Source organism: Gobius niger, assembly GCF_951799975.1.
Source record: "Gobius niger genome assembly, chromosome: 4".
NCBI classification, from domain to species: Eukaryota; Metazoa; Chordata; class Actinopteri; order Gobiiformes; family Gobiidae; genus Gobius; species Gobius niger.
In genome coordinates this window covers 40,906,148-40,923,115 of record NC_136855.1, presented here as the reverse complement: position 1 = coordinate 40,923,115, position 16,968 = coordinate 40,906,148, and the positions used below count along the sequence as shown (strand labels likewise).

At 38.7% G+C, this 16,968-nt stretch overlaps 1 protein-coding gene across 3 annotated transcripts in view; it reads left to right on the top strand.

The window, feature by feature from the left end:
• myo9aa (myosin IXAa) overlaps positions 1 to 16,140 on the top strand; it is a 338,748-nt gene extending 322,608 nt beyond the window's left edge. For all 3 annotated transcript variants that reach the window (XM_079554645.1, XM_079554646.1, XM_079554644.1), the window contains 4 exons: positions 1,273 to 1,396; positions 9,177 to 9,361; positions 10,844 to 10,983; positions 15,621 to 16,140. In XM_079554645.1, coding sequence (XP_079410771.1) covers positions 1,273 to 1,396; positions 9,177 to 9,361; positions 10,844 to 10,983; positions 15,621 to 16,114 — 943 coding nt within the window. In that variant the 3' untranslated portion in view covers positions 16,115 to 16,140. The remainder of the gene's footprint in view (positions 1 to 1,272; positions 1,397 to 9,176; positions 9,362 to 10,843; positions 10,984 to 15,620) is intronic.
• The last annotated feature ends 828 nt before the right edge of the window (positions 16,141 to 16,968 follow it).

Here is a 16,968-nt window from a genome sequence, read left to right as displayed (position 1 = left end):
TAAATGCAGTAAATTAGAATAACTGCCTTGTATAAAATGTCTCTCTCAAAATGGCTGTAGTGAATGTCTTGAAATAGGCCTCTGTCTCTTTAAGAACCTCTGAGCCTTTAGACACGCCCCCTCCACACGCTGTCTGTGGCATCAGTGGGGAGGGGGTTCTGCTGAGGAGCAGTGGTTGGTTACTCGGCTGGTGACCAAAGCTCGGAGGCGTCTCCAGGAGGTGGGGGCGTTCCTAGGAGGACTCAGGCAAACCTATCCCTAAAATGGCCGCCATCAGAGTTTTTACAGATTACTCAGAAATACGTGAATGTGGACAAACTGGAGACAAACTGGAGGCAAAAAAGGGAAAATCTAGGGGGAAAATTGGGGAAGATTTTGAGAAAACATTGAGATAATGTTGGGATCAATTGGGGGAAAAGGTTTTAAAAAATTGAACACAAAATTAGAAAATCTCGGAGGAAAATTTGGGGGAAATTGAGAAAAATTGGGAAAGAAATAGAAAATCTAGGGAGGAAATTGGGTTTAAAAAAGTAGAAAAAGTAAATTAAAAGAAATGAAATAAAATGGGAAAATCTATAGGGAAAATTGGGAAAAAATTTACAAAAATTGGGAAAATGTAAGTAAACAATTGGGGAATAAAGTTGGAAAAAATGGGAGGAAAATCTAGGGGGAAAATTGGGGAAAACATTGAGATAATGTTGGGAAACAATTGGGGAAAACATTGCAAACAAAATTAGATAATCTAGGAGGACGTCTGGGGGAAAATGAAGAAAAAATTCAGGAAAAAAATGGAAATAAATGGGAAAAAATGGAAAATCTAGGGAAGAAATTGGGTTAAAAAAATTTGAAAAAAATGAAGAAAAAAAATTAAATAAAAGGGGAAAATCTAGGGGTAAAATTTTAGAAAAATTTAGGGGAAAAAACTTTAGGGAGGAAATTGGGTCAAAATTTAGAAAAATGTGGAGTGTGTGAATGTGCCAAGGCAACACTTCAGGCATGTTTTTAATGAGGGAGTGACAGAATAACATGATGTAAAGCTTGAAAAAGTCCATTTTGCAGAATACCCCCCCTTTAAAGGAACAGGCCACCGTTTTCCCACAGTGAGACATGTTCTTACCTGAGCTTAGACGAGTTGATGCGTACCTACTTAGACTTTGTGCGCGCCCTCAGTCACACAAAACTCATCTTAAAATCACAATCAGATTAAAACCCGACCCTCACATTAACCGTACCCTCTGCTTTCTCCTTTGTTTTGTTTTTGTGCCTCCGCAGGTGCGTGGAGCTCATCATTTGCGAGCAGATGAACAAATACAGGGTCCGACTAAAGGACATCAACACCCTGGAGTTTGCGGAGAACAAGGCCAAGAGCCGGCTGACCCTCATCCGGCGCTCCATGGTGAGATACCGACCCTCCCGCTGAAGCATAAACCCCCACAAAGGCATCGAGTCTCTGTACTACGCCAGCAGAACGTAATATTCCCCGCACAAAGAAAGACGAGGGATCCGGTTCCCGCTCAGGACGGTTTATCGTTGTGTTCATGACTCGCTGCACGATGAGAAAACAGATTTGATTTGTAAGTTGGTTATAGTGGAGTTTTTGGACCAGTGAAGGAATGAAAGTTGTCCCGGGAGCCATTTTGAGCTTCTTGTTATGGCGTTTTATGTGTTTCATTCCAAGTCAACAACCCACCTTTTCTGTGGCGCTAGGCTAATGCAAGGCTAGTGCATGTCTATTAGGGTGCATCAAAAAACTTTTTTTTTTAAATTTTGATATGGCTGGGTGCCAAAAGTGTTCCAATGTGTGTTTTAACGACACGTGCAAAAATATTTTTCCAATACATCAAGGTTTAGGGGGGCCAACTCACATGTGTTTCTGTGGAGAAAGGGGCAATGGTGCTAACCAGTCACCATAGAGCTCAGAGGTAATTTATAAGGTATTTATAAGTTTGTGTTGGGTATGTGTACTCTTATTACATATAATTACCATATCTGCAGTTGTTTCTTTGTATATTGAAATTATTTTAGTGAAATGTTGTCATATTTAGAGGTATTTCATGCTCGCTACATCTAAGGTTAGCTTGCTAGCAACAGTTAGCTAGATAAGTTAAGTTACGCTAAGTTCCCTTTATTAATGTCTGTAGAGAAATGTGTTCTCTGCATTTGACCCATCCTCCATTTTTAGTGGTAGGGGAAACCGGAGTACCGGAAGGAAACCTGTGCAAACACGGGAATAACATGCAACCTCCACACAGTCCCTTGGTGGGAATCGAACCCGGACATAAATATGTTAGCAAAGCCATCAAGCTTATCATCAACAGTAATTGCATATGGTATCAGCTAGCCTGCATTAAAAACAGTGTGACCCACAGAGCACCTGAGACAAATCACTTATAACGCCAGACTAACCATATACATGTCTGTGTCCATAGAGTCATTTAACCTCTTAGCACCCGCCTAAACCGAATGCCTTCTGTCCTCTTTTGGCTGTGTAACACCTCATTTGAAAGCGAAGACCCACAAAACTGATCTTTTTCCTCGCGTTGTTGCTGTGTTGTGTCACCTTTTTTATGCTTTTTTTTCTTTTTTGTCACATTTTTGTTGAATTTTTGTCACATTTTTGCTGAATTTTTGCCACATTTTTGTTGAATTTTTGTCACATTTTTGTTGAATTTTTGTCATTTTTTTGTTGAATTTTTGTCATTTTTTTATTGAATTTTTGTCATTTTTTTGCTGAATTTTTGCCACATTTTTGTTGAATTTTTGCCACATTTTTGTTGAATTTTTGTCACATTTTTGTTGAATTTTTGTCATTTTTTTGTTGAATTTTTGTCATTTTTTTATTGAATTTTTGTCATTTTTTTGCTGAATTTTTGCCACATTTTTGTTGAATTTTTGTCACATTTTTGTTGCATTTTTGTCACATTTTTGTCACATTTTTGTCGCATTTTTGTCGCATTTTTGTTGCGTTATATCCTTGTTTTGGTGCTTTTTTCCCAAGCAGCTTTTTGATTCGGGTAAAGCCAAACTGGAGAAAATGGGATCCGTTCAGGTGGGAGTTAAGAGGTTAAACCATTTTCCTTTTTAAAATACCTTATATTTGAGCAGCATCAGCTTCGTGGTTGTATAAGCTACGCGGCGGCGGAGTGATCTGCTAGAAAATAGTCCCTCAAAATGCGATCATTCATGTGATGCAGGTCAGTTATATTCCAAACATGACTCTATGGACACAGACATTTATATGGTTAGTCTGGTGTTATAAGTGATTTGCCTCAGGTGCTCTGTGGAGCGGGTCAGTGTTAATTTCGTCGACTAAAATATTTAGTCTTAATTTTAGTCAAAGTGATATTTTTGTGACTAAAATTGGACTAAAACTAAATGAAAAGTTTCTCATGAGACTAAAACTGTGACTAAAATGTCCAGATATTTGAGTCGACTAAAATCAGACTAAATCAAAATGAAAAGGAGAGACTAAAATCATCCACACTTGTATTGAGCGTCTGAAAGAGCCTCAGATCATGTAAATTCTCTGTTAAAGGATCAGCTCTGAGCTTTGTTCATGTGGAGCAGAAACATGGAGCAGAGGAACAACATTAAACATGATTAGAATGAAGATTATCAATGCAAAGTCCATTAAATTAGTCTTAAATTTAGTGGACTAAATCTCGACTAAAATTGAATTACATTTTCGCAACTTGCTACGACACCTGCAGTGGCGCTCATGGCCTCTAGGGGCACGAGTTACTTAGTTCTGCTTTAAATATTATTATAACAATATGGCCTAAACAAATGGTATGGTATGGTTTTTATTTAGACGGGGACAGTGCACAAATTAAACATTGACCAAAAGGAAAGATGTGCCAGGTTACAGCAAAGATGCTCATTTCCACCTGTCGTCCCTGGGCAGGCTGAAGTTACAAACACTGATTTTAAATGTAGATGAAAACTTGACCTTGGATTTATACGTTTTGACATCATTAAAAACATACATTTAATTTAAACAAGATTGGAACATGAGAACATTTTCTACCGGTCCTTTTTCTAGGTGAAACGGACGCTCCCACATCACGTTACAGATTATGTAACAAAGGCAGCTCTGCATAGATTTGGCTCCGATTATGAACAAAAACACTGCGAATGAGAATGGGAGCGATTTTTGTTTCACTTGGACAGGATTCTACACATTTGCTTTAAGGGACTGGATGCAAGTTGGCCATTTTACACTCACTACTGCCACCTCAGGCCATGTGTGTAACTGCAGCTTCTATATTAAGCTTGTGCACGACGGCACTTCAGACCCAAAGTAACAGGTCTGGGCTCATTCTTCACATTAGGACATGGCTGGAACATGTAGGGGGAGGAAAGTACTTAGCTTTAACATTTTTAAACTCTGTGTAGTCCCATTAAGGGCATTTTCACACATGTTGGAGCCGTGACCGCCCTAGTCCCAGCTGTATTTCTCCCCCCGCCTGCTTCTTAGTACAGAGCCCCAGCCTTTCTCAGCCCGGGGGGGTCGTGTGCTCCTCTCCCTAACATGTCCTCTCCTTTACCAGAGACCTGTACTAATAGCGGTTAGATTCTTGAGTATAGCGCGCTCTCTGGTATGTATACATGCCGCCCGGACGCCTCCCCCTGCCGCAGCGCCGCTCATGCCGTGCTTCATCCCACCAGCACCGGTGTCGTCTCTCGCTAAAGCTGAAGCATGCCCATCACATCCCAGCCAGTCCGTCTCTACTCGTGCTTTTGCTGTGGTCTGGTCCTGTCGCTTCAAAGTCCTGGAGATCAGCTTAAAGGAACAGGCCAGTGTTTTTCCACACTGAGATATGTTCTTACCTGAGCTGTGACGAGTTCTTTAGGACCTGTCTGATCTTCAGTCACGTAAACACAGCGCAGACGGCGTTAGCATTTAGCCTCTCCCTCTCTCCTCTATAGCTCCAAAACAGGTCGAGATAGAAGCTACCAAGCTCTTCCACGTCACATTTTTGTCATTTTTTTGTCATTTTTCGTCAATTTTTTATCAAATTTTGGGAAATTTTTTATCAAATTTTGGGAATTTTTTTATCAAATTTTGGGAATTTTTTTTGTCATATTTTTGTTATTTTTTGTCATTTTTTTGTCATATTTTTGTTATTTTTTTGTCATTTTTTGTCATTTTTTGTCACATTTTTGTCATTTTTTTTGTCGTTTTTTTGTCATTTTTCGTAAATTTTTTTTATCAAATTTGGGGAATTTTTTTTGTCACATTTTTGTCATTTTTTTGTCATTTTTTTGTCATTTTTTGTCATTTTTTTGTCATTTTTTGTCACATTTTTGTCATTTTTTTGTCATTTTTTTGTCATTTTTTGTCATTTTTTTGTCATTTTTTGTCACATTTTTGTCATTTTTTTGTCGTTTTTTTTGTCATTTTTTGTCATTTTTTGGTCATTTTTAGTCATTTTTAGTCATTTTTTTTGTCGGTTTTTTTGTCATTTGTCGTAAATTTTTTATCAATTTTTTGGATTTTTTTTCGTCAATTTTTCATCACATTTTTGTCACATTTTGTCATTTTTTTTAAATCAAATTTTTGTCATTTTTTGTCAATTTCTTGTGACATTTTTGCAACTTTACCGAGCTCTTCCACGTTTTCCCTATTTAAATATGGTTACGTGAAGTGTTCCACTACAAATTATAATTACACACAATTAAACAATGTGGATTTTCTAAGCGGATAAAAGGGGGGACTATATTGTAAGGCGTAATAATACCAGGAGTAGTTTGGCATCCGCACAGTAAAGTGAAGATTACTGCGCGGATGTCGAACTACTCCTGGTATTATTACGCCTTACAATATAGTCCCCCCTTTTATCCGCTTAGAAAATCCACATTGTTTAATTTTGTGTAATTATACACTGCAAAAAGTATTGAACTAGATCAGTATAAACATCTCAGTTTGAGCACAATAATCCAAACTTTATCTGTTTTGACTGGTTAAGAAGTTGTTGGGCATTTGTCCTGGATTATTTCACTTGTTCTGAGATGTTTCTGACTCGTTTCGATACATTTCGTCCTTATTTCAGGTCATTTTCTTTGCCAATGGGGAAAGAAAATTGCTCTTATCTCATTGGCAGTTTTACTTTCTTATTTCAAGCGAGATTTACCCTAGAACTGGTCTGAAATGTCCTCAAACAAGCAAAGTAAACTCGATCAGGAAAAGTGTCTAAATGAGTGAAAACCGCTCAAAACAAGAAACATTTCCTCAATTCAACTCATTTAATGCTTGACATTCACTTTTTGTAGTGTACTTTGTAGTGGAACACTTCACGTAACCATATTTAAATAGGGAAAACGTGGAAGAGCTTGGTAGCTTCTATCTTGACCTGTTTTGGAGCTATAGAGGAGAGAGGGAGAGGCTAAATGCTAACGCCGTCTACGCTGTGTTTACGTGACTGAAGATCAGACAGGTCCTAAAGAACTCGTCACAGCTCAGGTAAGAACATATCTCAGTATGGAAAAACGCTGGCCTGTTCCTTTAAATCCTACAAATGTGTGCAGTTAGTGAAGTGTAGAGGCGTCTTTGTGTCGAGCTCATCAGATTGTTTTGTTTTCTGATTCTACGCAGCCAAACACAGGCAAAAAGGTAAAAGTGTGTCGTGTCGGCCGCTTTGTGACGTCCTTGTTGTTCGTGCGTAGCCTGGACAGAAACGCCTTAAAGAAACTCTGCAGTAGTTTTTATATGACCCCATTGTTGTTCAGCTTTTTTATCACTCCAAGCAGGGGCGGACTGGCCATGTGTCCGTTCTGGAAGAGCACAGAAGGGCCGCCGGTCCCGCCTCAACAGAGCTTTACCCAAATCTAAAAGCTAAAACGAAAAGCGTCAAAATAGCGAGAAAAAGAGGATGAAAAGAAAACAAAAATGTGCTGGAAAAGCAACAAAAAAATGACAAAAATGTGATGAAAAGGCGAAAGAACATGAAAAAAACACGGACAAAAAAACCTACAAAAACGTGATGAAAACACAACATAAAATGACAGAAAAAATAATGAAAAAAACAAACAGAAATATGACAAAAAATGACAAAACGTTTCCATCACTTTTGTAGGTCTTAGCTTTCAAATGAGGCGTTACATTGTTGGTCTCCAGTCGAGAAGCTTTTAGATTTGGGTAAAGCCCAGTATAAAAAAACATGAATCTAAAAGGAATTCCGTGGAGTATGGTGCACCACAAGGGTCAGTTTTGGGGCCGTTATTATTTATTATTTATATTAATGATTTTGCTTCTGTTTCTACGACCGCCTTTCCCGCTCTTTTTGCTGATGATGCCGATCAAAAAAATAATAATAAAAAGTCGACCTGGGGAAAATGCACTGGTTAATGTTAAGGCGGGGGGTCAGAGGTTAAAATATGTATTTGTGGAAGTCACAATTACGCTAATTTGGGCCGGGCTGGTCAGAGTCCAGGTCCCAGTCCGCCCCTGACTTCAAGTATAAAAGCAAAGAAATAATCAGGTTCCTCATTCATTTGTAACTCAAACAAAATGCCACATTAGATCATTTTGGAAATGTCAGTTCAGCATAAATTCTTATACAAGTCAGTTTTTAACACGTGCCTTTGTTGGTGTCAACGACCATTGCAATAAAAGTTGGTAAAATGTGATTGATAAACACCAAGACACAAATGTTTCCTTAACTTTGTGAAAGGAGTGAAACAGCGCCCCCAATTTGACGCTGGTGGCCAAAAGGTGTACTGCATCCATATTTACAAGTGAGAATGAATGGGAGAGAGTTAGTATTAACCACATGTAGGTCCCTCTCTCAGAGTTGTTTGGGCACCCCTGCTTTAGCTATTTAACTATAATTTGAAGCCAGTACAGTATTTTAAATTATTTATATTCCAAATTACATTGTTAGTGGGGTCACGGTTTGGTGTTCTAGATTAATGGTGGGTCCTGACTTGGGATGATCATGAAATTTGGGGTCGTGATTATCTTGGCCAAAATAATTAACAATATTATCGTCATATTTGCCTGTGGTTTAAAAAATCACTGAAACTGCAGAAATGATCGGGCAGTTGTTAAATATTCCTCTTCATTGTCTGCTGTAAAAGTCATACTGAGTGAGATGTAAAGTAGGTGTTTAAAGGCACACTGTGTAACATTTTGGATTATACTGTTGTCATCAATACAAAACATGCAGATAATGAGCAGCTCGACACAGAAAATCTTCCTTCTGTAATCAAAGATCGATTAATTCCCGCATTTTTTGTCGCAATTAATGATATTATTGTTTATCGTCCCATCCCTCGTCCCGACACCAGCTCAGACCCGCTGCCCCAGAGGAATGAAAATGATAACTTTATATAGGGCTGTACAATTAATCGAAATTCGATTACGATTTCGATTACAACAGTAAACGATTACAAAATTAGCATAATCGCAAAAAATCGCTTATAAATTTTTTTTTTCAAATTTTGTTTTTTTTCAAAAAAAAAATTTTTTTCAAATTTTTTTTCACATTTTTAATTTTGGGATTTTTGTCACTTTTATGCTGGATTTTTGTCTTTTTTTTGCTGGATTTTTGTCTTTTTTTTGCTGGATTTTTGTCTTTTTTTGCTAGATTTTTGTCACTTTTTGATGGATTTTTGTCACTTTTTTGCTGGATTTTTGTCACTTTTTTGCTGGATTTTTGTCACTTTTTTGCTGAATTTTTGTCACTTTTTTTGCTGAATTTTTGTCACTTTTTTGATGGATTTTTGTCTTTTTTCTACTAGATTTTTGTCTGTTTTTGATGGATTTTTGTCACTATTTTTGATGGATTTTTGTCTTTTTTTTGCTGGATTTTTGTCTTTTTTTGCTAAATTTTTGTCATTTTTTTGCTGGATTTTTGTCACTATTTTTGCTGGATTTTTGTCACTTTTTTGATGGATTTTTTTAAAGGCAACAAATAATCGTTTGAATAATCGTGATTTCAATTATGACAAAAATAATCTTGATTATTATTTTTTCAATAATCGAGCAGCCCTAACTTTATACTAACGTAAAATGAAGATGTGGATGAAAACCAACTTAAAGGCCAAAAACGCCATTTTCTCAGAGCCTCGGTCACAGTTTACATTTTACTTTTAGAAGTTTCCCTGTAGAGCTTCTCCCCAGTGTTGAAAGTCTGATTCTTGCCGCTCGCTAACATGATGTTTTGTGACGACAGCGGGTGACCTACCACAGCTCGTCCCCCCAGCTGAGCCCCCGCCTGTCCACGGTGAAGAGCCCGGTGATGGAGCCGAGCAGCAGCGAGGAGGCGGCGGACTCGGAGCTGACGGAGCACCAGCAGGCGGCCATGCAGCAGGAGGAGAGGGTGCTGACGGAGCAGATCGAGAGCCTGCAGAAAGAAAAGTACAGGGTTCTGCTCAGAAATACACATCCCACATGAAAGGTTTAGGTGCGACTGGTACTGGAGGAAATAACAGTGTCGAAAGCAGGTAGCGGATAGAAATATAACATCTTCATTTTCGAGTTTTGATGCTGTCGGTCATCAAAAGTTGAAAGAAAAAAAAAAGTGAAAGACAAGTTGGAAAAAAGTGGAAAAAATGTGGCTACATTTGAGGAAAATAGGGGAAAAACACGTAAAAAATGTATTATTTTTTTATTGGAAAATTAGGGATTAAAAAATAAAATAAACAAAATTGAAAATTGGGGAAAAGTTGTGGTTAAATATGGGGAAATTGGGGGTAAACACATAAAAAATTGGTGCAATTTGTAAAAAAAAAAAATCAGTAATTTAGGAAAAAATTGGGGGAGGGGGTTGGTGGGGGAAAAAATAAAAAAATTGGGGGGGAAATTTGGAGGGAAAAAAAATTAAAAAAAATTGAAAATTGCCGAAAAAATGTGGCTGCATTTGGGGAAATTGGGGAAAAACATTAAAAAAAAATGTTTTTTTTTTAATTGGAAATTTAGGGGAAATTTTTTTGGGGAAAAAAAATCATATTTGGGGGAAAATTGAGGAAAAAATAAAATATACAAAATGTAAAATTGGGGAAAGATTTGGTTTAAAAATGGGAAAATTGGGGAAAAACACGTAAAAAATGTATACATTTTTTTATTTGAAATTTAGGGAAAATTTCGGGGGAATTGGAGAAAAAGTAAAATAGACAAAATTGAAAATTGGGGGAAAATTGTGGTTAAATGTGGGGAAATTGGGGGAAAACGCGTAAAAAACATTTTTTAAATTATTTATTTTCCCCAGAAATGTAGGGAAAAAAATTTTGGGGGGGGAAACTGAGGGAAATTGGGGAATAACATTAACATTTTTTTAGTTTTTTTCTTAAATTGGAAATTTAGGAAAAATTTTGGGGGAAAAACTGGGGGGAAAATTCAATTTTGGGGAAAATTGAGGAAAAAATAAAATAAAATGTAAAATTGGGGAAAAGTTTTGTTTAAAATTGGGAAAATTGGGGAAAAACATGTACAAAAAATTGGGAATAAACTTTACTTTTTCAGGGGGGGAATTTAGGAAAAATTGGGTGAAAAATTTAGGAAAAATTAAATAAACAAAATTGAAAATTTGAGGAAAAAATGTCGTTAAAGGAAGTTTCTTTGTTGTTTCCCCTCAAACAAATGATACAAATGCTAAAGAAATGAAATGGAAGGAACATTATTCATCTGTTTTTAGTTCTATATGTCAAATAATGTAATATAGGAAATAATATCGTTAAATTACTGGAATTGAAAAAAAAAAAGTACCCCAGCCCTTCTCAAAAGCAAACTTAAAATGGTTTGTATTTGTCTTAATTTAGAAAGTAGCTTTGGCTTTTCCCCGTTTGAACCTGACCTGATATCTCCATCCTCTCTAACGTGCTGCTGTGATGTTTGTCTCAGGGAGGAGCTGACCTTCGAGATGTTGGCCCTGGAGCCTCGAGCCTCAGACGACGAGACGCTGGAGTCCGAGGCTTCCATCGGGACGGCCGACAGCTCCGAGAACCTGAACGTGGACTCGGAGGGCCTGTCCGACCTGTCAGGTACGCTCAGACCTCGAGGACGCAGACGGGTCATTTATCAACACAAGTGCAGGCTGGGAAAAAGCCTATAGGTACATGAGGACGCCTAGTTTCCCTTTTGAAAGTGCCTGTACTGCAGTGTTAGGGCCCCGAATGTGATGCTGCGTGAGTGAAAAAGAGATGAATGACTCTCCTGCTGATCCACTTTTGCACATGAGCAAACGCTTAGCAACGCATGACACAGCTGAATCAGATAAAGGCGTAATTAGTGACTGACAGGAACGTATGAGATGGATTTAGTGTTTGCTAAATGTTTGTAGAGGAGAGTGAGCAGCTAGGTTAGCTACTGTTAATAACATATGAGCTTTACATTTCTATTGGAAACGGTTAAGGCTATTCATCATTTTCAGGCGTACATAAAATGATCCTGCATTGAAGCATATTTGTCTGGATTAGTAAAGTCAAACATAACAGTTTGAGTTGGGGGGGCCCAGGTGTGAGCGACTCCACCGCAGCTGTTTCCATAAACAGTTGAGCTGGTTGAGCTAGCTAGCTTTAGCTTCAGGTTAAACCTTGTAAAAGGTAAATAACTCCTGCCCACGAGTGCCGCATATCGGTGTTTACTTCCAGGGAAAAGTGTTTCCGGGTTAGTCCTGTTGTGTTGTGATTCTGTGCTGATGTTGTGTCGTTGAGCCTGACTGAGATCCTCGTAATAGCTGCGGAGAATGACTCGCTCTGAGACCAGCCTTCAGTGACCGGCTAATAACCCACACAAAATAGTCCCGTAGTCTGGCAGATTTAGTGACTTTAGTCAATGAAAAACACATTTATTATAGATGTTTTTTTTTATTTTTTTTTATTATTATTTCAAATTAAAACCATACATGACAGGACAGGACAATTGACATCGACAAAGCAAAAAAAAAAAAAAAAAAAAACACACACAAAACAGACACACACACATGCATGCACACCACATTCTATGAAATGTACATGGTCTTTTAACTTAATCAAGGAAATATAGAAGGCAAATGTTTAAAAGTAGATAATAATAAATATAACTAAACAATGCAAACTAAAATTATGATTAAATACATACATATTACAGGGAGGGAAAAAATAAATAAAATGAAAAAAAAAAAAAAAAAAAAAAAAAAAAGGAAGACTCATTTTGAAATATATTAAACCGGGGAAACTTATAACTACCAGTGACTAAGTAGTAGTTACGATACAAACAGACAAAACAGAAAAATCATCCGATGCATTTCTAATGGAATGATTTGAATTTTATACAAAAAATAAAAATAACAAGATCACCTATCTCTCCCAGATATCCACTCCATCAATCTGGACCACCGTTTTTCATGAAGGCTTTTTTCTTTTGCAGATATTACTGTACATCCCTCAACTTTGTTTATTATAAATGTTATGTTTGTGGGACCCTGGTATAAGCGGATTAAACAACGAGGAGCCGCGTTAGACGTTATAATGCAGGAGGAACAACACTGTGTCGGGCGTTAGAACCGTCTAATGTGGCTCCGAGGTGTTTAATTCTTACTTAAACAATGTGGATTTTCTAAGCGGATAAAAAGGGGGACTATATTGTAAGTCAACTCGTCCAAGCTCAGGTTTATAAAAGTGTTCCGGGACGGTGGCACATCAGTTATCGCTCGTGCTTCACAGTTTGAGTGTCCCTGTATCAGTGTAAGCTTCTTCCACCACTGAAAAACGAACGACGAGTGACTGATGGAATGGCGGTGTCCGGAAAGTCTGCGCCTCTGCCCCAAACGTAGCTTTACCTCCAGCTTTTCAAACACAGGAACATCTGGATTCCTCCTCACAGCGAATCATCCGCCATCTGATTATGTCCCGGTCCAGTCACGGCCGGTGAAGCACTTCAGTCGAATGTGGAAGAAAACGTTTCCTCTCGATAATCCCTTTATCATTCAGAACTTTACAACTTCTCTCTGATTATCACCGTCACTGTCGGACTATGACCATATCTGTGCCTGTAACCAGTGCTGGGCAGTGGCTGAATGACATGTACAACTGGATTCTGTGAGGGGAAAAGTGAAAAAAAAAGTGTTACCGATTAATAATAATAATACTAATAATAAACTAATGGAAAAAACATGACAGAAGGATCACTGGACTGGTCTGCACGAACTCTCCTGTGGTTTAAGACGGGCTTTAACATTAACATGAACAATATAGTGATCTGATTATTACAGATGTTAGATCAGTTTTTTTTCTTTCACAGCGTTTCATAAACTAAAACACTTGGCCGCGTCATGAAAATTAAAAAAGCAGCATTAAGAAAGCAGAAAACATTTGGGGGGGGGGGGATGAGAAATGTTTTGGGGGAAAAAAGGACAAAAACAGGGAAAATTTAGGTCAAAATTGGGGGGGGAATAGAAAAATTGGGGATTTTTTTAAATTCAAAAATTGGGGGGGAAATGAAATAAATGAATAAATAAGGAAAACTTGGGAAAAACATTAATTCTGCCCTTTTTTTCGTTGAAGGAAGTTTCGTGGTTGTTTCTCAAAACAAATGATACAAATGCAAAAGAAATTAAATGGAGGGAAAAAGGAAAACGGATAAACAATGTTAATCCATTTTATACTAAATTATTTGACACAGGTGCTCATTATATGATAAAGAGATCATAAAAAAGTGCATTTATTTCTGTAATTCAACTTAAAATGTGAAACTAATATCATATCGACTCATTAATTGCAAAGTGACATGTGTCAAACCTTTGTTTTAATTTTGATGATTATGGCTTACAGTTAATTTTATGAGATTTTTAATTTGGTGTTTTTACAAGCTGAGCCATAATAATAAAATTATAACAAATAAAGGCTGTACATGTGTCACCCAGCATGTAATGAGTCCATCATATATCAGTTTCACATTATACGTTGAAAAACATAAGTAAATGCACTTTTTTCGTGATCTCTTTATCATATGATGAGCACCTGTGTTAAATAATTTAGTAAAGGTATCGTATCGAAAACCAAATATCGTTAAAGTACTGGTATTGACATTTTTAACTGTATCCAGCTTTACTCAAAAGCAAACTTAAAATGAAGTTTTTTGGTGTTTGTCTTAACATAGGAAATAGATTTCTAGATTAGATTTTGATTAGTTGACGTTAGCATTAGCTGCGTTTTGCGCAGTGATTAAAAGTATGTTTACGTACAGGTACAGCATGTCAATATCTCTTAGATTTATTTGGGGATTTGATATTTGTTGAAGAATTTGCCATTAAGGAGTTGAATAAACTGTAATCCGTGAATCTGCTGTGTGTGTTATTATATAGACTACATGACAGTGGATGTTACTGTTACGTTACTTTTTAAATGGCGGTATTCTGCAAAATTGACTTTTTCAAGCTTTCCATCATGTTATTCTGTCACTCCCTCATTAAAAACATGGCTGAAGTGTTACCTTGGCACATTCACGTATTTCTGAGTAATCTGTAAAAACTCTGATGGCGGCCATTTTAGGGATAGGTTTGCCTGAGTCCTCCTAGGAACGCCCCCACCTCCTGGAGACGCCTCCGAGCTTTGGTCACCAGCCGAGTAACCAACCACTGCTCCTCAGCAGAACCCCCTCCCCACTGATGCCACAGACAGCGTGTGGAGGGGGCGTGTCTAAAGGCTCAGAGGTTCTTAAAGAGACAGAGGCCTATTTCAAGACATTCACTACAGCCATTTTGAGAGAGACATTTTATACAAGGCAGTTATTCTAATTTACTGCATTTACAGACCAACAGAAGGTTTGTCATCATTGTAGTGTGATATAGACTGGTGCTATGGGACTGAAAAAAGCTGAACACCCCCTCTTTAACCTCTTAACTCCCGCCTGAACCGAGAGGATCTTTTTCCTCACGCCATCAGATTTTTTTTCCATCATTTTTTTGTTGGGTATTCAACTCCTTTTTGTAACTTTTTTGTCAAATTTTTATCACATTTTTGTATTTTTTTTGTCATTTTTTTGTCACATTTTGTCATTTTTTTCCTCAATTTTTCCTCAATTTTTTGTCAATTTTTTGTATTTTTTCGTCCATTTTTTGTCAAATTTTCATCCAATTTTTGTCATTATTTTGTCACATTTTTGTTTGTTTTTTTTGTCATTTTTTGTCAATTTTGTATCAATTTTTCATCATTTTTTGTCACATTTTGTCATTTTTTTCCTCAATTTTTCCTCAATTTTTTGTCAATTTTTTGTATTTTTTCGTCCATTTTTTGTCAAATTTTCATCAAATTTTTGTCATTTTTTTGTCACATTTTTGTTTGTTTTTTTTGTCATTTTTTGTCAATTTTGTATCAATTTTTCATCATTTTTTGTCACATTTTTGTATTTTTTTTGTCATTTTTTTGTAACATTTTGTCACATTTTTGTCACATTTGCATCATTGTTTTCGTCTCATTTTATACAAGGCAGTTATTCTAATTTACTGCATTTACAGACCAACAGAAGGTTTGTCATCATTGTAGTGTGATATAGACTGGTGCTGTGGGACTGAAAAAAGCAGAACACCCCCTCTTTAAAGCAGAACACCCCCTCTTTAAGTATCTCCCCACTGTAACTCCGTTTGATTAGAAAAGAACGTATTTCTCACTGTGTCGTCTCCGTTGCTTTGTCTGTGCAGAGCGAGCGCCGCTGACCTCGCCGTGGCCGCGCAGGACGGACGGCCGCAGCCCCCGCCAGCGGACCCTCCGCCGCCAGCCCGACTCCCTGGACTCCGTGGACTCCTGCTCCAGCATCTCCTCCTACTCGTCCTCCTCGCACTTCCACCCCTCCTCGGCCTCCTCCTCGTCCGCCACCGCCCGCCGCTTCCGCTTCCACTCCAAGTCGCCCTCGTCCCCCACGCCGGGCCCCTCCCAGCAGCAGCATCCGCCTCCGCCGCCGCCACTGCGCGCCGACGCCCCCGACCCGAGCCCCGCCGCGGCCGCCGCCGAGCCCGACCCCGCCTACGACGAGCGGCCGCGGTTCACGAGCCGCGGGACGTTCAACCCCGAGAAGGGCAAGCAGAAACTCAAGGGGGGCAAGCAGACGGCCCTGCGGCACGCCCGGGACGGCAGGGACCCGCCGGACTTACCGCAGCAGCTCGTGTTGTACGGCAACAACGAGTTCATGGTATGAAGGAAGCACCGGCCCCCACCAAAGCAACACCCCCCCCACCCCCCTCTCTCTGGAAGGAAGAGGATTCCTAATCGGGAGCTGTTAGCTATTGGCTTGTTGCGCAATGTGGCTACGCTACTTCCTCTGAGCTGAAGTTGTGGGCGCTAGTACTTCCTGTTCGTATTAATTTCCATCTAGATTAGCTTAGACCCGTTCGAATCATCATATTTCCTAAAGATTCTGTGGTGGACGGTGAGTTCCTGGTAGATGATCACTTACTGCAGGTTAACGTAAATATTTTATAGCATGTTAGCCTTTAGCTTCAAGACAAACAATCAATCCTTTATGATCACAGGCGTCTCCGATCTGAACTCAACACATCCTACATTAAGATCGGAAAACACGCAGTAAATGATCGTCTACCGGGAACTCACCGCCCACAACATAATCTTTAGACAATATGATTATTATTGTTCCAGGAAAAAGAATACAGACAGGAAGTACTGGCGCTCACAACTTCAAGTCAGAGGAACTAGCATAGCCGTACCGCGCAAAACAAGCCAATTAGCATCCTCAATGCAACGTTCTCCTTAAAGCACTCTCGCTTAAGCCTTTTTATCGTGCAAAGAAATGTTCCCAAGTGCCACACGGAGCCGCCGTCAGAAGGTGGAAGATGTTTGGGGTTTTTTTTTGGGGCCGAGGAGCAGAAAACAAAAGTCAGCGGTGGCGGGGACTGTCGTAGGCCGCCGCCCCCCTCGCTCTCACCGTGCCTTGGCAGCTCTCGGCAGCTCTCGGCGACGGGAGGCGCTGAGAAAAGGGAATGTTCCGACTTTTTCTTTTTCTTTTTTTTGTTTTTTTTTGAACGGAAGAGCAAA